The 20,956-nt window shown below is 32.1% G+C and overlaps 2 protein-coding genes across 2 annotated transcripts; both read right to left on the bottom strand.

Annotated features, from left to right (window-relative positions):
- Nucleotides 1–241: 241 nt before the first annotated feature.
- Nucleotides 242–3,747, bottom strand: LOC107957863 (receptor protein-tyrosine kinase CEPR1). Its single transcript, XM_016893463.2, has 2 exons — nt 977–3,747; nt 242–887 (listed from the first exon to the last, which is right to left on the bottom strand). The coding sequence occupies exons 1-2, from the start codon at nt 3,459–3,461 to the stop codon at nt 490–492; spliced, it is 2,883 nt and encodes a 960-aa protein (XP_016748952.2). The 5' UTR covers nt 3,462–3,747; the 3' UTR covers nt 242–489.
- An 11,203-nt stretch (nt 3,748–14,950) lies between these two features.
- Nucleotides 14,951–18,758, bottom strand: LOC107957862 (receptor-like protein kinase 7). The gene is made up of 2 exons (XM_016893462.2): nt 15,623–18,758; nt 14,951–15,520 (listed from the first exon to the last, which is right to left on the bottom strand). Exons 1-2 carry the CDS (start codon nt 18,174–18,176, stop codon nt 15,123–15,125), a joined length of 2,952 nt encoding a protein of 983 aa, XP_016748951.1. The 5' UTR covers nt 18,177–18,758; the 3' UTR covers nt 14,951–15,122.
- Nucleotides 18,759–20,956: the final 2,198 nt, after the last annotated feature.

Here is a 20,956-nt window from a genome sequence, read left to right on the forward strand (position 1 = left end):
TTGTCTGTCTCTTAACTTACATGTATAGACAATGGATGCTTCTTCAAAATTCAAGTAATTCCATCATCTCTTAATGGATAGCTTGTATGGTGTGGACCCCACCATGGGAATCATGCCTGCCTTAAAGTTTTTATAATCAGAACCAGGAACTACCCCCACTCCATTTCAATAAATAAAAGCCCCTTAATAATCACTCTCATGAGGCGGGGGAAAAGCCTATTAAGAGCTATATACACAATTATTTCATACGGAAGCTATGCATCATCATAAGCACTTAAGTTGATTACAACTTACAAGAGCAAAACAAAAGAAAAAAGAGCTTGATTGGTCTTTACACACACAAATATTGATATGAATACCAAGGTAAAAACTTCCAGATACATGAAATAACTTCAAACATTTATATTTGAAACTTACATCCTAATCCGAATAACATAGGGTGGGCGGATGGTGGATACGCTGCTGCTTCATCATACACCGCTGATCAGATCATACTTCTGGTTGGCTCTTTACATTGGTGACATTTGATGCTTCTTTGGTTTTATTAATTGACAGCTTGCAAGAATCGAATCTGCAAGCGTCAGCCTCAATCAACAGCTGAACAACCTCATTCATCGGTGGACGTTGGGATGGATTCCTGTATGTACAACGCATCGCAATTCTGAGAACCTGAATCATCTCGTCCTTGAATGACCCCGACACCCGCTTGTCCAACACCTCCATCACCCCTTCCTTCGTATCCAGCTTTGTTGAAACCCAATATACGATGTTCTTGTTCTCCCCGAAATCTGCCTCCACCGGTTTCTTCCCAGTTATTAGTTCCATCAACACCACTCCAAAACTATACACATCACTCTTGGTCGTTGCTTTGCTTGAATACGCATATTCTGTCCGTCAAACACATTGATTGAACTTAATTGAACAATTTTTAAAAAAAAAATAGTACTAGAAATATATGAATAAACAAGATGTATACCTGGGGCTAAATAGCCATAGGTGCCTGCTATGACGGTAATGATTGAATCTTTGCCTCCTCTGGCTTGTAAAACCTTGGCTATTCCGAAATCTGCAACTTTGGGTTCATAATTGGCGTCCAATAGGATGTTGGTTGACTTGATGTCTCTGTGAATAATAGGTGTCAACAGATCATGGTGAAGGTAAGCCAAGCCTTGTGCGACCCCAAGTGCTATTTGGTGTCGAATTGGCCAATCTAAATGGATCCATCCTTTATGAAGAGCATCCCAAAGGTTCCCATTCGGCATGTACTCGTAAACCAACATTTTGCGATCGAAGTTCGTGATGTAACTATAGAGCTTGACTATGTTTTTATGCCTTATGCTTCCAAGAGTCTCGACCTCGGTCTTCAACCCTTTGTCGAAGATCAATTGATCTTCTGGAGTGGTGTCTTTTGCTGTTCTACTCCACAGCCTCTTCACTGCAACAACTTCTCCACCTCGCAACCCGATTCTATACACGGTGCCAGACCCTCCGTGGCCCACGATGTTTTTTTCAATCATTGCTTCGAGGATTTCGTGCTGTTCAAAACATATTCTATGGAAGTTCTTCACATTGTACGGAAAAAATGATGAAGACAAGGTCTCGTCATGTTCATGTTCTACTACACCCCTTTGTTTGCTGTAACGACGTCTCAGGAACAGGATGGCTCCGATAGTAAAGACAGTGACTGATATCATGATTGCCCACACAGAATTTCGCTTCTTTTGGTTGTGCTTGTGTGAACATTTGGGGAAACTTTGAACTTCGACAGGAGTACAAAGACCAGGATTGCCTGAAAAGCTTTCCACCAACCCGTCTTTAATCAACGAGAGAGGAATTGGACCATAAAGTTCATTGTTTGAAAAGTTGATGGTGTTTGACGACAGTTCACCCAGACTCTCTGGGATATTCCCAGTCAAGTGATTGTTGGAAAGATCAACAACACTGATAGATTTCAGCAAAGAAAGTGAACTGGGGATCGAAGAGCTTAGCTTGTTCCCTTGCAACATCAGTAAATTCAGTTTCTTCAGATCACCAATCTCTGTTGGTATTGGACCGGACAAGAGATTGTTACTGAGATCAATCTTCATCAGATTTATAGCTCCCGAGATTTCAGGAGGTAAAAAACCCGACAACTTGTTGTTCTGCATGAACAGTTCGGACAAGTTCTTGGCATTTCCAATTGAAGTTGGAAAAGGACCTGTAAAACTATTGTCAGCCAAGTCGATAATTGCAGCATGAGGGAGTCCTAGAAGATCTTCTGGTATGGCGCCTTCCAAGTAGTTTTTGCTAACTCGGAACCGAATAAGAGACTTGCAGTTTGCATAACTATCGGGCAACTTTCCAGAGAACTTGTTATCTAAGACAAGCAAATACAGTAACCTTCCACCCCGACATAACTCTGCAGGCAATGGACCTGATAGCTTGTTCTCCGACAAGTCTAAAAGAACCATGGCGGAGGACTTCCCCAGATTCTGTGGAATTTGTCCTGATAAGAAATTCTCATAGAGTGACAGCATGGTCAAGGTTGTTGACTCTGCAATAACACCAGGGATTTCTCCTGTAAGACTGTTGTTGTAAAGTTGAAGGACTTGAAGTTTGGGGAGTCGACATAGAGATTCTGGAATGCTTCCACTCAACCGATTTACCGACATGTCCAAGTCTACGAGCTCTGTAAGGTTTCCCAGTTCCTCAGGTATTGAGCCAGATAAGTGCTGGTTGTAGTATAACTCGAGCTGCTGCAAGTTTTTCAGCAATCCAAGCTCCTTTGGAATCTGACCTGAAAGGAAATTACCACTCAACTCGAGATCAACAAGAGATGTCATGTTCCCAATCGATGCCGGGATTGAACCGTACAACATGCAAGTCGTGAAGACCATAACTCTGAGCTTTGTGAGCCTAGAAATGTTCCCCGGAAGTTGCCATAAGTTCAAGCCATCATTTTCATTGAAGTAGATCACCTCGAGATCGGTGAGATTGGTTATCGACATGGGGAAGTCACCTGTGAAGAGGTTGTACGACAAGTCGAGCACACGCAGAGAAGTCATTTTCGAGAAATCCGGAAGTGTTGTTCTAAGGTATGCGGAATTCATATTGAACTCTTCCAAGAGAGAGCAGTTAACGATGCTGTTAAGAAAGTTGCCACGGAGATTATTGCGGCTGATATCGAGAACGCGCAACTCCGGTAGATGAGAGCACACGTCAGCCGGGAAATTGCCGGAGAGGGACCAGTCTGAGATGTTAATGCTTTCAACGTAGCCTCTATTGTTGCAGCTGACACCACGGAAATCGCAAAAACTTTTCATTCCACTGACATCCCATGCAGACAATGCCTTTCCTGATAGAGAGGCCTTCATGAGGTTAAAGAACCGAAACTGATCATCTCTTATAGCTTGAGAAGAATCATAAAACACAAAACTAAGCACCGCCAGCAGCAGAAGGAGATGAATAAATTTTGGTGCCATTTCATAGAAAATGAAAAAAGAAGCTTAATGTTAAGGCAATTGTTTGCAGCAGAGAAAGGTGGAAAGTGAGTATATAAATGAGCTGATTGAGGGGATCAAGGGGTACAACCGTAATAACCCCTCGATGATGGAAAAGAAAGCAGGTTCCCCTGTTCTTTTTTGTTTCTTTTTGCGTAAAGAGGCTTTTATTTTCAATGTTTTATACCCCACTACCTCATATCATATACAGGAATGACATCCCTTTGGCTCTTGATGTGATCAGTCCTGCTTTCTCGTGGATGGCCATGGCCCAAAGTTCCACAAATTTGCAGGTCTATATGTTGCCAATATTGCCACTTACATGCATCAAATATACAAATTTATTCAAGGCATGAGCATGTGTGTAATGTATTTTTGTAATCAAAAGCCAACTGCTTTTCTGGCATTACATGAAAGATACCATGATTCTTCTTCTATCGCTGTACGTGGTGCAATAATGTACGAACATATAAATTCCTTTTATAGGGGTCCTACTGCTATACATTTATAATGCTGCTAGCTGTTAATTTGCTTGTGGAAAATTATGCTCATATCATTGTTTCATTTCATGTCCCAACAGGATTTTGCTCTCACGTGTGAGATTCATATATAATATAATATGATATAGTACAGTGAATCCTCTTTTTGTTTGTCTGGATCAGATTAAGTTAAAGTACCAAATTAAGAATTTTAAGTAAGCTTCTATTTGCATCTCAATATTTACTTCATAAAGATCGAATCAAATGTTCTAAAGAAAGAATTGAGTTGCTGGAAAGCTCATCACCTTCCAACTGATCTAACGCTAAAAGTAAGTGGAAAAACACTACAATACCAGTAGGTGATTGAAGTTAGCATGATAATTCATGGAAATTAAGATGGATGCAATTGACAAGCTTATATAATTACTATATTCACGATGCTATAAGCTTAAGGGAATCTTTGGATTGGATTGGATAGAGCGGGGAATAGAGATGATATGCTCAAGGATGAATAGCTTGTAGCAAAGATGCCCATTCTTCATAAAGTCTTTGGTGTTGTTTTGATTCTCAGCTAAATATTTAACATATTAGGTTTAATTTGACTTCAGTCCTTATACTCTTCAAACCTTTGAAATTTAGTTTTCTTTTTCTACTTTTATTCCATAAAATTTAGTCCTTTTATGTAACACCCCCTAACTTCAAACTGTCGCCGGAACAGAATTATGGAGCATTATCGGACCTATCGGACAATTTACAATTAATATACAAATAATTATCAAAAATAATATAAAATAATCTTAAAGTCCCTTAGATGAACCCTTGAGGCCCAAAATACGAGTTAGGAGTGATTAGGGACTAATTCGGTGCTTGGGAATTTATTTTTTTGTGCGAACTCAATATAATCTCTTTATAAATATCTAACCTTCTCTGTAAATTCAAATCGAGACCAATCCAAACAAAAATCGCAACCAATCCAATTCACATTTAAATACACCTAAATTATATCTAAAACATTAACTTAATATTTTAACTAAATAAGCATTCATAATATCATTCAAAATTTATTGATAATTTCCTTCATTTCTATTTAACTTAGTATCAAAATTACCAAAGTGTCATATAACTTTTCTTACAATTTCATTTAAACATCCAAACATTATAAATCATCCTTTACAACCAAAACATAAGACATGTTCGAGTGACCTATACAACTCCTAAATACATGCCACTTTTACCCAAAAGAAAGATTATATCACCAAATTTTCTTTGAAGTCGGGATTACTCTGGATGCTAATTCAGGACTCTTGGCTTCTACTGACCTGCGCACGGAAACAACCGTACGTGGAGTATGAGTATACTCAGTTCTATTACCATAATTCAAATTATATTAACAATAATAAAATATAAATATTAAACATGTAACAATTTAATTTCTTATATACTAATTCATTCTTTATCTTTCATTATTTCACAATAACAATTCAATTTAACTATTCATCATTCAATACACATATCGTAAACTTGAATTTAAGTCACTTTATGAACATTTAGATCATACCTTTCATTCTCTATCTCAATTTCAATCTTAATTCATAATTCAATTTTCTCTTCTCATTTCAATGGCTCAATCAATTTCAATTGATTGATCATTTCATTTATTTACCTCTATTAACAAAACTCGGACCGTGACAGATACAAGGATCCAACCAAATACTCCAGTATGGCACCTAGTGCCTCATGGATAGTTCGAAGTAATAGTTGACACTCAGTGTCTCATCGGCAAAGATGAAGAAAGTTGGTACCCAATGCCTCATCGAATCTATCTGAAGAAATATAGTAACACCCAGTGTCTCATCGACTCGAGGTTGAAGAATCCCTGAACTCTTCCAATCCTATGTCATGCCAACTATATTCGACTCAGCCTGACTAGTTAATAGGGTATTTATATCACATATATCCTCAATTCAATCACAATTTCTCACATTTTCAATTCAATCATTTTTCCACCTTTCAATCAATATTCAACCCATATATTCACACATTTTCACAATTCAATACATTTTCGTTCAATTCAATATTGATACTTATCCATCATCAATTCAATTTCCTTTTCAATTCCATAATAATACTTACCTCATAATTTACTTACCATACATATAATTAAAAAATTTAACATTTAATAAAAATAACTTGAATTATAGTAATACAAACTGTAAATCTCCCGTTTTAGTCCTCGATAACTTTCTCCTTTCCTTTTGATGCCGATGCTAATGCCGATGCTAATGCCGATGCCTCAGATTCTTTGTTAGCAATTTAAACTCCAAGCTTTAAAACCTTAATTTCCCGCTTTTTCATTTCTTTCCTTTTTTTTCTTTCTCCCTATTCCAATGCTTCTCTGTCTCTTTTCTCCTTCATTCCTTTCTTTTATTCTTTTAGTTTCTTTATTCTTTTATGTTTATAATTTACTTTATTAATTTAATAAAATAATAATAATTTTTATAATAAATATCTATTTAATAACAAATGTTTATATTACATTTGTACACATATATTTTACACTTGTCTATTATCATCATCATCCAATTATCCTTATTCTATTTATTTTATATAATTTTATATTTTAATATAATAAAAATCTATTTACTTAAATAAAAAGTAATTAAATAAATATATTACAATTGTACAAATATAATTATTACACATGTATATTTTTATTACCATACATTTGTCTTTATTTTAATTTACTTCGTAATATAATAATATAGTATCAATTAAATAATAATAATAACTTAATTAATGTATGAAATCTAAGAAAAATCTTAGATTTTTTCAATTTATTTGCTGCCTCAATTAGGAAAAATGGCATAATTTCCATTTTGGTCCTTTATATTTTCTTTTAATCTATAATTCAACTTTTTCCCTTTATTAAATTTAGTCTTTTTCCCTAATTATTCTTAATTAAGCTAAATTTACTTAATTAAAGTCTAATTAAACACACAACTAGACTCCCAAATATTCCTAATAAATATTTTAGAACTCGGTTTACTAAGACGGAGGCCCTATAACTCGCTTTTCCGGTGCCCATGAATTTTTGGGTCATTACATTTTACATCTCCGATTTGAAACATTGTTGTTAAATTTGAATATGTTATATTTTAATATTCCAAGTTCTTATTAAGAATTGAAATCCATTGGTAGTATGTATTCAAATTTAACGAAATTAATTAATCGTGTTATCAATATTAGATATTAATTTTTAGACAAGAAAATTAGGAGTATTAAATTCTTGGAATTAAAGCAGAAGAATGAATTTTTCAAAAGTCCAAAGATTAGAGGGACTAGAGACAAAATTAGACAAAAAGTATGATTATCACCTATAAAAGTAATCCTTAGTCCCTGAATTTTTTTTTGTCCACATTATCTTCAAACTCTAATTTTTTACAATCGCATAGTAATTTAATATCGTATTAATGTTATCTCAACACTAAAAAATAAATATTTTATTAAAAATTTAAAAACTTGAAATCTCACATTATCATAAAATTAAATTTTACAACAAAATTACCAAATTTCAAAACTAACATCAACCAAGAAAAAAAATCAAATAGCATATTAAGAAAAATTGACAAATTGTAAGAGTAAATGTTAGTCTTTCCCAAAGTAAAATTAAAACTATACAAATTATTAGATCTAAAGTAGAAGAATAAGGGTTTAATGGTAAAAAAAAAATCTTCGGTAAAAAATTAAAAAATCATTCGAGTCTTTAAAAAAGGAAAAGTATACTTAAGTGATCTCTCAAATAACATCAAAAAAATCAATTAATTCCTTCTCTTAACAAAAACTGTCAGTTGACCGATTTAATTATTAATATTGTTGACATGATTGATGGAAGCCACTAAAAACTGTCATGTGACTACCACATCAACAAAAAAGTAGTATATATATATATTAAATAATTAAGTAAAATGTGCATATAGAATGAATTTAGACACATTGTTGTTCAGATCTAAATAAATATGGACAATTAGTTGTACAAATTCATTTTAAATGAGTGCAAAACTAAAAAAAAAAATTATAAAAAAAATAAAGATTGTAAAATTTTCACTTATGTTTAGAATATTAACAATTTTTAATACTAATTATTTTTAATATTAACAATAGAAATTACAAAAAGCAGTGATCTTAATTTAATTATTCCGGGTTTTTTTACTAAAATAGGACAAAAAAATAAAAAAAATACCAAAATAATACAAAGTAAAAACTATGTACCAAAATGGTATATTTGGGGTGGTGCCGCCTATGGCAGAGGCATGACCACCCCATGTCAAATCAAAAATTACTGTAGCTGCCGGTCAAATTGCAGCGTAGGACTAAAATGCAATAATATAAAGTATTTAGGGACCTGTTATGCAATTGTTCCATTTATAATGGCTGTTGAAAAAAAGAGAAAGGGTGCCGCTGACAGTGTGGCGGCTACAAACTTTAAATAGGGCTAATTTCCTTGTAAGCCCTCATTAATTATTATTTTCTTTTTATTCCCCTTTCAACCCACTATATTGTTTTTAAACAAGCCCTTAACCTATTTTTTAGTTAAATAAGCCCTTAACTTATAGTTTTTACTCATAAAAGCCCTTTATTTTAATATTAAAGTAAATATATTTTGAATTTCAAGCTTTTATCTTAAATTTTTTGTTGATGCAATAAAAATTATATACACTTTAACATCAACATAAAATCTAAAAAAGTAATCAAAATTTTCGAAAGAGTAGTTAAGAATATCATGTACATAAGCACTCTCAAGAAATTTTAAAATTTTATTTTTTATTTAATAAACTATTCACATCAACCAAAAATGTGAATTAGTTTATATTTTTTTAAATAGCTTTACTTTGGGTAAAATATATTTACTTTAATATTAAAATGAAGGGCTTTTATGAGTAAAAACCATAAGTTAAGGGCTTATTTAACTACAAAAATAGGTTAAGGGCTTGTTTAAAAACAATATAGTAATTTGAAGGGGAATAAAAAGAAAATAATAAATAATGAGGGCTTACATGGAAATTAGCCCTATTTAAAGTTTGGTGCCGCCACATTGCCAGGCGGCACCCTTTCCTTTTTTTTAGCAGCCATTATAAATGGAACAATTGCATAACAGGTCCCTAAATACTTTATATTATTACATTTTAGTCCTGCACCGCAATTTGACCGGCAGCTACAGTAATTTCTGATTTGACATGGGGTGGTCATGCCTCTGCCATAGGCGGCACCACCCCAAATGTACCATTTTGGTACATAATTTTTACTTTGTATTATTTTGATTTTTTTTGTCCTATTTTAATAAAAAAACTCAATTATTTCCATAGGCACAGAAATAAGTATAATATTAAACAAAACTAAATTATAACGTAAGATTTAACCCTATAAAACTCTTGGGAGACTAAGGAGATGATGGAATTAGATATAAAACATGTGCCTTTCATGACCTTCCTCCAAAGCAAAAAAAAAAGAAAAAAAAGTTTAATTACAATCCATCTGCCTTATTGCAAGAGTTGCGGTCGCATTAAATTACCACACTTCTTCTACTATAGTGGAGACTGTGGACAGAACAGTGAATGAGGTGATTCATCGGGTTAAGTATGTGTTTCGTAGGTCGACTAAAAATATTAACCTTTTTCATTTTTTTTTTACTCTAAAAATGTGTAAAATTCAAAACAAATAACGAGAACATGCAAGAGAAATCAAGAAAGCAGAGAATGAAGAGAAATTTATGAGACTATTGAAGATAAAGCATATGGGTGATATTCAATTATGTTTAAAATATGAATAATTTTTTTAATATTTTTTATAAATTTTGAAGTTTTTTTAAATTTTGTATTCACCCAAAATAAATTTGGTTAACCATTTGTTTATACCATTTTATATGCACATTTTAATTATTTAAAAAAAAATTGCTGACATAACATGCTACGTCAACATATTGCGGTTTGGCAATTTCTGATGACTTCTATCAAATATGTGAATAACGTAAACATAAAAACTGATCATTGACAATTTTCATTAATGGAAAAAGCCAATTGATTTTTGAGGGGTCATTGAGAACACAATTAAGTATATATTTTTTATAAAGATTCAATTATTATTTTTTATTTTGAACGTTTAAGAAAAAAAATAGATGAATAGGTGTCAAAATATTACCAGACAGTAATTAATTTTAGCTGAATTAAGATACGGCAGGCCGTGAACCGAACACTGAATAATGTTCCTAAAGTGCTAACCCTATTTCTATATAATAAATCTGCTTTATTATTATATAGGGGGGAGAATGATATTATTTTTTTTTGGAGGCTCAATTCCTTTTTCAATTTGATTTACTTTCCATAATATGATGAAAATAAGGATTAGGGTTTGCCTAATGACTCAATTTATAACCATGTTTTCGTATACGATAAATTTCACTATTAATTACATACTGTTTTTCATTAAAAAAATTGTAAGGTAAATGATGAAAGTGGACATAAATAATAAAATAGTGTACCCTAACTTTAGATACATAACAATCATTTTTCTTTCACACCAACTTTTCCAGGAAAAAGAAAATTAGTTTTCTTGTCTATTTAATTTCATCAATCAAAGTGACTGAATGATTAATAAATAAAGAAAAGAGAATAACTTTTGAGTGTGTATGTTAGAATCAACTAAGATATTTCACATAAATAATTTAGATATACTTTAAATTTGCTTCCAATATAAGCTTCATTCCCTAAATTAATTTCCTATGGAACCCTCAAAGGTTTGGTTATGATTTCTAAAATAGTTTACTGTAGTGATTTAATTCTTAAAAAAAATTAATTTAGAGTTAATCTTAATAAAAAAATTGAAATAATTAAAATCAACATGAAATAAATACTCCATTAAAAAAAACTATGAAACATTTTGTGAGATATATTATGGATTAAAATACAACATGAATATGATATTACTAAATAAATTATTCTCACCTTTAAAAATATGTAAAAAAATTATTCTCTAAATTAAACCACTATAAGTATATATACAAAACATAACATATAAAAGTAATATAAATACGATATCCACACATAAAAATAATAGGATTTATAAAACCTAAAAATACATAAGTATGAATATGATATAAAAATATTACTTCAAAAAGAAACAAATAATATAAAATATCAAAAATATTACTTCATGGGATAATTTTTTAATATAATATTAGATCGTATTTAACTTTATCATAATTAGTCGATTGAATCTTAACTTTATCAATATAAAAAGACGTGAATTCGAGTATACTGAAAGTCTTATTCTTCTATTTATTAGTTGATTGAGTCTTAATTGTATCAATATAAAAGGACGTAAATTCAAATATACTGAAAGTCTTATTTTTCTATTTATGAGTTAGAGAGAGACTATAATAAAATTATTAAAAATTTTTTTTACCATACTTATCCTCTTAAATACTTTAATTAACAACATAAATGACTCCTTCTTGGACGTTGAATTGTGTTATCTCATGCATTAAAATAGCTAACATTAAGTAATGTTATGGTTTAATTCTCAAATAAGTAAATTATGATTATAATTAAATTATTATGATAAATTATGAAAAATACGAGAGACATTGAAACACGATATGAAAATTATTAAAATAGAATACATATTATTAAAATTTACATAAAATGCATATAAACCTTTTAAATACATAAAATGAATAATATGAAGATGACACAAATTATAAAATTTCCTCTTAAGTCGAGTTATTATGTACAATATGAAATTCATTAAATCACAATAAAAATAGATATAATATTCTTTTAAGTTGGACTATTATTATAAACTATGTAAAACAACATGACATAGAAAAGGGAAAAAAACAATGACAACAATAGTATGAGTGCAACATTCACATATCAAACATGTCATGAAAAATTATATAAATTTATAATACTCAAAACAAATGTCAATATGAAATAATTAAAAGAGTGCTTTAAAATAGACATAAAATATCTTATAGATTTACAATGTTTTAAACAAGCATAATTTTTAAACCTAGACTCAAATGCTCTAATTGGTTACTCCACCATGATTAAAAATGTCCAGAACATATTATCAACATAAATCTAAAAATATTTTAATTAATATGTTAATTACAAAATTAACTCACCCAGAATAAATTTTTGAAATGTCATTCATTTAAAAACTAATAAATTCAACAAAACAAAAATACCTCTTCAAAATAAACCATGTGTGCTTACCTAAATTACGAGCATAATGTTACCAACTATTAGAATGTCAAACATAAATTAATTGACAATATATATAAATTTATATGCAAGTAAATATAACATCATTCCAACAATTTGTATTACATGTAAATAAATATAAATACGACTCCAACTACATCCATCTAGGCCCATACCCAATTTTCTTTTTTAGACAATTACTAATTGATATCAATTTGGGTTGTTTGAGTCTATAAGCTCAAGACCCAGGCATTGATAATTGAAAATCTTGTCTAAATGGGCTAAAGCCCGGTGACCTAGCCGTACTTGCTTTTAATGATACTATTTGAAAACCAACAAATTCAATATTTAATAAATAGGAAAATATTATAATAAATGCAATATTTTAAGATCCGACCTAGCTAAACTAATTATATAAGTTTCAGCAATATTTATTGAATATTAATTTCGTTAAATTTTCAAATTTTATGTTGGATCATTTTCAATTATTATATTTTTTTAATTACAAAATTTTAGTATTAACACAAGTATTAACCGTTAAATCATTTGGCCTACCTTCTTTAGTGAAAAATATATAAAAAAATAACAACATGACATAGCATTATATAGGCAACAATATGTTCTTTGTGTTGCATGTTGGAAATAACATAACTTTATGAATATAATATCTATTATTGGGTTAAGATTGAAATTTTAAAATTTGTAAAATATCATTACTAAAATTATCAAATTAAAGTATATGGATTGAATCCATAACTTACGGATAGTATAAGGATTGATAGCAAAGTTTAACAAAAAAAAAACCCAAATAGCTAAAGGTTTTTTTCATTGAAAGCATCTAGCATAATGATAAACTTAACCCTTAAAATTTACATATTTTTGTCAATTTGACTCTTGTTCTTTTTTTTTAAAGTTAAATTTGGCTCACAAATTTTTAGAAAGAGTCAAATTTAACCATCAATCTTTTAAAAAAAAAGTCGAAATGATATTTTTCTAACAAGAATACTAACTAAAATGTTAAAATTTTAAACACGACAACTTGCATGACAGTCCACGTGTACTCATCGACAAAGCCACATGCATGATTGTAGGGCAATTAAAGAAAAATAAATAAAAGAAATTTTACTCTTAAAATTTTAAAAAAAAAACTACATAATTGATAAATTCACCCATAAAAATTTAAAAATTATTTACCCAAAATTTTAAAAATAATTATTTTGTAAAAAATATTTTTACATAAAAACAAAAGAATATCCATATCCACTAAAATCTATTTTATTTTCTTTTAACACTTATTACTTTTCTCTCAAAATTCTCTTATTCTCTAAAAAAAATGATAATCTTCCAATACTTTCAAACGGATCTCCCTAATTGGTAATTCTGACTTTTCTTGTGATAGATTAAGATTTTTTATACAAGATCTAATTTTTTTATTAATTGAATGATTTTGGGATATTAATTTTATATGAAATTCCTAATATATTGATTGGATAATAATTTGTACAAGTTAACTAATACAAATCTATGAAGAAATTAATATTGGTTTTATTTACAATCTTGATATTTTTTAAATACTGATTAAAAATTTAGTATTTTTATTTAGAAATTATTATTGTCAGTGTAATTATTGTGAATCTTGTGTTTGAAAACTATTATATTGTATTATCATGACACCAAAAAGCACTTAAATAATTTTTATTTTTGTGAAAAAAAATAATTAGTTGTATATCGACTTCGTAAAAACTTTTTTGTGTAAAGTTTAAATGTATTTTTAAAAAAATTACAAATAAAGTAGGAGAAGAACAACAAAAAAAAGAGTGAATAACTAAAGTAAAATACAAACCAATATAAAAATAAAAAAAGTCAAACTAATCAAATTTAGCATTTAAAGCCTTCTAGCTAATAAGGATTGAGAGCTAAAATTACAAATTATCATCCAAATGAAAGAGATAAGAAGGGGCATATTTGTTTTATCAAGGTATATTAGTTGATATGACTTTTACAAACATTTTAACTTTTCAAAATTTGACTCTACAATTTAAATTTTTTTGTCTCCGTTCGTGTAATTCATTCTATTTATTTTTTAAATTTTTTTATAATTTTGATTTATTTTATTTTTATAAACTTTATATCATATCAGGATTAAAATAAGTAAAAAATTGCTAAATACTTAAACAGATTAAACCTTTAGAATTAACAACATTTCATGCATATTATGTCAATTTGCATTTTAAATAGAGAAACATATATGAATGTGTGTCAAGTTAATACTCAATAAATTGCTAAAATTATTTATATGCCTCGATCAGCATTTCATTGTCCATTTGATTGCCCCTTTTTTGTTGCGTATAAGTAAATTAAAATGGTTTAAAATAACACAAGTGTTACGTCACAGCTATGCAAAGTTTATGGTAAATTAGTTAATAATCAGAGGGTCACCATTGCCTTGGAAATAATATAAAGTTGAGATCAAGCCTAGGTTTCTAGAATTAGAATCATCATCTAAATTGGCTCTTGCTTGATTGGTCAGCTAAGTCCTAACAGATATGGAATTTGTTTTCCGACGCAACGCCTTCCAACTAATTAATTGGATTAAATATAATCTTGTATGTTACGAGATACAACAGAAATCTTTTGTAGCTTCCAAAACCTGTTGGATCAAATTGTTTCAGATAAGTAATGTCATAAGATTTCATGATAACAGTGTTTATTGTTTTTGGCAGATTTCAGCTGAAAATAAAAGAGAAGAAAACTGGCATTTCTTGTCTCCTATAAAGCGTACAATTAATACCACTATCACAGGCTCTAGCTAATACTTCACAAGTGATCAGAACTGATTCAATTTTACAGTATGATACAAAAATGGTTATTACAATAGCTGGCAATGTCGCAGGATTTTGGGACTATAGGTTGAACTTATCGGCAGGATCCATGGCTTCCTTTTTCTTCACTTCACCGTCCTTATTGATTACGATGCTGACCAATTTGCATGGTTCAGCTTCTTCCAGCATTTGAACCACGCTTCTCATGGTGGGTCTAAGTGCCGGCAGCTGGGTCGTGCACAAAATGGCTATTTTCAGCACCTTCACAGCATCTTCTTTGAAAGCAACTGGGATTCTAGGGTCCACTATACTTAAAACACTCTCTTTGTTCTTTAGTTTGCTTGAAACCCAAGACACTATGTCTTTATTATCTCCAAACTCTGGTTCGATTGGTCTTTTTCCGCTCACTAGCTCCATTAATACTACTCCGAAACTGTACACATCGCTCTTCTCGTTTACTTTGTATGTGTAACCGTATTCTGCAGAATTAACATTTGTACTATTAATAAAACAGGATCTGTAAAAGATAATTTTGTGACCAATGCTTCATTTGGGAAGTAAACAACTGAAATTTAACTTACCAGGAGCTATGTATCCATGGGTGCCTGCAATGACATGGGTTGAGTCTTTGCCACCATTGGCTTGGACAATCTTGGCAAGTCCGAAATCTGCAATCCTAGGCTTCAAAAACTCATCCAGCAATATGTTGCTGGATTTGACATCCCGGTGGATCACCGGCCTTTCGCATCCATGATGAAGGTACTCCAGTCCCTTAGCTGCACCGACTGCAATCTCGTACCTTGTATCCCAATCGAGCTCCATTTTTCGACTCGTATGCAACCGATCCCACAAGCTCCCGTTAGGCAAGTACTCGTACACCAACAGGCTCGAGTCTTCGCTAGTAATGCTGCAGTAAAGCTTGACCACATTGACATGTCTTATTGAGCTCAGTGTCTGTACCTCCGCATCGAACTCCCTTTCCTTTCCCGAACGTCTGCCAAGGATCGGGGTGCTACTCCGGCTCTTCCAGCGGCCATGAGAATCCGTGTTCCATATGTGTTTCACAGCGAGTTCTACACCATTAGAAAGCATAACTTTATATACATTCCCGGCCCCTCCTTTCCCAATAAGATTCTCTTGCTTGATAGAATCAAGAATGTCATCTTCAGTGAAAGTTAACACATGGAAAGACTTAACATCCCAGGATTCTTCCTTCAATGAACGGTTATGATCCTTTTCCTTCCTCCTTAAATATAAGATACATCCAAGTGAAGCAAGCATGATTGCACCTACGGCCAAACACACTATAAGCGTACGAACATGTTTTGACATGCCGGAATCCGGTGGACATTGCTTGAAAGATTTGATAGTTGAACTGCAAAGGCCTGGATTTCCGGCCAAGCTACCGTTATACGCTTCGACGGCAAGAGACTGGGGTACAGGACCGGTTAAACGGTTATAGGACAGATCAAAAAGGTTCAACCTGAGAAACGACAAGCTCTCTGGAATTCTACCCGAAAGTTCATTTCGAGACAAATCCAGAGAGTTCAACGTCGGCAAAGAACCTAAAGATGACGGGATTTTGCCCGAAAGAGAATTGTTAGCCATGTTTATGTTACTGATGGAAGCACAAGAGCCTAATGAGTCTGGTATGGGACCAGAGAACATATTGTTCTGCAATTTAAGGCTGCTCAATGCTTTCAGTTCCCCAATTCCATCAGGGATTTCTCCCGACATCTGATTGTCATTTAGCTCAATTTTAACCAAAGACGTGGCTCCTGAAATCTCTTTAGGTACCTCACCTGATAACCGATTGAACTCAGCTGACAATATCCCAATCTCTTTTGCATTCTTGATATCAGATGTAATTGGACCTTCAAACCGATTGTAAGCAATGTCAATTATTTCCACTTGGGGCAATCCCCATATTCCGGCAGGAACTATGCCTGAAAGCGAGTTGTTGCTGACTCTGAACCGCTTCATAGTGGCACAACTCGCGTAAGTCGTCGGGATTTCACCGGTGAAGCGATTCTGAAGCATAAGGAGCCCTCTCATGGTTCCCTTTTTGCACATATCTGGAGGAATTGGACCCGTCAAGAGATTCTCCGATACATCGATGTAGTCAAAATCAGCCCAAGAGCCTAGCTTTTGAGGAAGGGGACCAGTCAACATGTTGGTATAAAGTGACAGATTCACCAGCTTCTTGAACTCCCCCAACTCGGGCGGTACTCCACCGTTAAACCGGTTCATAAAGAGCTGCAGGCTCACCAGGTTGGTCAAATACTTCACTTCCGAGATATCCCCTTCGAGATAGTTGATCGAGGCATCAAAGTATTCCAGGCTTGTCAGATTTCTCAATCCAACAGGAAGTTTTCCGGTGAGTTCATTGCCGTAAAGCTCCAGCTGCCAGAGCTTGCGAAGTTTTCCAATCTCCGATGGAATAGCACCTGATAAATAATTCAATTGGAGCTCCAAATCTTTAAGCTCGGTGAGATCTCCAATGGAGGGTGGGATCTTCCCTTCAATGCTGCAATTCGCCAAATAAAGCCAATTCAGTTTCCTCAACTTCACGATTTGATCCGGAAACGGGGTTCGATCGAAAAGGTTGTCCCCCAGGCTCAGAACAGTAAGATTGTTCATGTTTTCTAGCGATTTCCATGGGAAACGACCCGAAAATCCACTGCCGTTCAAATAAAGGTACTGCAACTCGCTGAGAGCTGATATATCCGGGAATGGACCCGAGAAAGGATTGTTCCCGAGATCCAAATATCGAAGCTTTGAGCAATTATTCAAATCCTCGGTGATCGCACCATACAATGAATTGTGCCCCATGGAAAGCTTATCCAAGGACTGAAGCTGGCATATTGAATCCAAAGGAAGAACGCCAGTCAACTTTTGATTCGAAAGCTCGATTTCCTTAACCGACCCTCCACCGTCACAGGTGATTCCATTGAAGCTGCAAAAGGAACCGGTAGCCGCCCATGAATCGAGAACATCGGTGCTTGATTTATTGAGAGCTGATTTCAACGTCAGCAGTATTTGAAGTTCATCGGATTTTACATAACAAGGGAAGGTGAAACAGAACAGGAAACATAGAGAAAGAAAAATTTGCCGGTGGGAACAGGCGTTGGACATGCCGGGCGATTTGAAGAAACGGACAAGAAAGGGAAGACCCTTCTTTTATACAAGCAAACAGAGAAAGAAGAAGAATTGAAACAAAGAGTGGACTCAAGGTAGTGGCATTTAAGAAAAAAAGATGGCTGCTTGGCGTTCACATTAATCTGCCAGACCAAGCAAGCATAGTGACGAACAAGGAAATTGGCCGGTTTCTAGAGACGAAAGTTGTCATTATATTGAAGGCAGTTTAATTATTATTACAGGGTTGACAAGGGACTTCCTTTTTCTTCGTCTGTTTGTAACCGTTGTTGTTTTGTAGAAAATTTCTTAGAAGAAGTAGAAAAAAAAACAAAACAAAACAATGGCAAAAGCACATTTGTTCGGAACACAACAAGCTTTTAAGTTTAACCTGTTGTAAATATTACAGAATAACTCAAAATTTATTAATCAATTAGCAAAACAGCCAAGAAAGAAAGTCTTGAATATGACATTATCAGAAGTTAACACAACCCCTTTTTTTCTTTTTTAAAGATTCAGTGATCTCTCAACGTGATGTTAAAGCAATTATAGATTCATTGGATTATTGTTCTTGCTGATCCTATCGTGTTAAAAGGTAATGGAAGAGGACGTTTTTCCTTTTTTAATTTATATAATAACTGCAAAGGGATTGCAGTAAGCAAGTATGGAGTGACAATAGTGGGTTTTACTTTCCACGAATTTATTTACAATTAATTATGACGTGGAAGATGTGTGGAATTTCATGGAGCCGCAGATGTTGAATTGTTTCCACAGAAACACAAAAATGCTATATATGTATTTATAATAATGATCGTGACCCTACAAAAAGGACAACATGAAATATGAAACGCTCCTGTCGGGCGCGTGGTAAAACATCTCTCTTTGACCCTAACAATCATATAAAATTGTGAAAGGTCGCTGGTTCGAAGAAGGTTGGTTTATTTTCCTTTTGGTTCCAAAAAGAAGATTAATACATTGAATCTCGCGTTCTAGAAGGCAATATTTAAATATTTTACACGTGCCTTCTTGGTAGGGTAAATTCTCCATATGATGATCCAAATTTTCAAGCGTTTTCATTTTATTCACCGCTTCCACTTTACTATACTAGAATATGGCGTGTTAAAATTTATGAAGATGATATGGATCCAATAATCCATTTTATTGTCCTGATAATTTTGTTTTCTACTCTTGCTCAACTTCATTGTCTATGGATATATAATGTGTTAAATTAATATTGATACGAGATTACTATTAATGATTATCATTTTGCATACCATTCAAAACAAAAATGATTTGTAGTAGGTGAAGAAAAACAAAGGGTGAAAGTATAAACCATGAAAGGTTGGCACTAATAAAGCCTAACTTTTTTATATTGGACTCACATTTCGCTTTTAAATAAAGTATACTTTCTTCTTTTGCCTTTATTTGAAAAAGGAAAAAAAGAAAAACCATTCATATGAAAAGCTATGAATTATGGTTTATCCAAGGATAAAAAGGCAAAAGGACAATCTAAAATTAAACATTTTATTCCATTACCTAAATAATAGAAGGGTAAACTACAAATATAGTCATTTCTGTTGGCCTCGTATTATATTTTAGTCACTTATGTGTGAAATGTTACGCTTTAATTTTGTTACGGAATGGTCACTCTACTGTTAAGCTCTATTACCTCCCTAACGGCGATCTTACATGGCCGTCCAAACTAAATTTATTTAATTAAAAACCTATTTTTATCCCAGTAACTGGACATCTAAGTTGGCATTTAAAACCCATTTAGACTGCCACGTAGGACTATCGTTAGGGAGGTAACAGAGTTTAACGATAGAGTAATCACTTTGTAACAAAACGATAATGTTAATGACTAAAATGTAACATTTTAAACCTATATGATTAAAATATAATATGAGTGACTATTTTTATAGTTTATCCACGATAAAATTATATTAAGATTAAAACTTGATTTTTATGCCACTAGATATAATTCTAGATGTGCCAAATGGCATTTTAAAAACTATGTTTGACAAGTCTTAGTTATTACCATAAATTAAATTTCAAAACAACTAGATATGATTCTAGATTAAAAAAATAATTATAGTGCTTATCTCTGTACTTTTTTTCTGGGTATAAAAAAATATTAAAATGCAGTAGAGCTAAGGATAATTCAGACTTTCTCATTGGAATTTCGAGAGAAAGAAAGAATATTAAAATTCAAAGCATATATAGAAGAATTAAATTGAACTCTGGCTTCTAGAAATACCAACTCCCTCCATTTAATATTTATATTGCTGTTCAAAGATTTTATGTAGTTACCCTCCTCTATTTATCCTTATGGCAGATGGTGGATCATGGTTGTTGGACCCCAAACGACTAGCATTATTATATAATTATCTCAAGGAATATTCGTAAGGTAGACTAACCCTAGAAAATAACAGGATCTTCCTTGATTACCATTACCCAAGTTAATATATAAATTTGCATTAATGAATTACCTCATTCTGTAAATTTGTTTTTGTTTTATCCTACTCCATGGTTTTGAATTTAAAAATTTTAGATTATGATATAATATTATAGTTAGCAATGTTACATTTTAGAATAAAATTATAGTGTTTGAATTTTAACATTTCGACTATCTCATAATATATGGTGTAATCTCATTACAGCTCATTCCTTAATTAATATTAGATTACATGCGTGATCTTAAATTTTAGACTAATTTACTCTTTATTTTTATCATCCTAATCAATTTAATTTTTTTTTATTAAATAAAGTAAACAAAAGAT

The sequence above is a fragment of the Gossypium hirsutum genome, chromosome A05 (assembly GCF_007990345.1).
Source record: "Gossypium hirsutum isolate 1008001.06 chromosome A05, Gossypium_hirsutum_v2.1, whole genome shotgun sequence".
Classification (NCBI taxonomy): Eukaryota; Viridiplantae; Streptophyta; class Magnoliopsida; order Malvales; family Malvaceae; genus Gossypium; species Gossypium hirsutum.

Bases quoted from the DNA above. Each gene is read 5' to 3' on its own strand.
- LOC107957863 (XM_016893463.2), bottom strand. From the start codon at position 3,461: ATGGCACCAAAATTTATTCATCTCCTTCTGCTGCTGGCGGTGCTTAGT. The intron at 888-976 runs GTATACATCTTG...TTTGACGGACAG, and splicing joins CTATGGCTATTTAGCCCCAG to AATATGCGTATTCAAGCAAA.
- LOC107957862 (XM_016893462.2), bottom strand. From the start codon at position 18,176: ATGTCCAACGCCTGTTCCCACCGGCAAATTTTTCTTTCTCTATGTTTC. The intron at 15,521-15,622 runs GTAAGTTAAATT...TTAATTCTGCAG, and splicing joins CCATGGATACATAGCTCCTG to AATACGGTTACACATACAAA.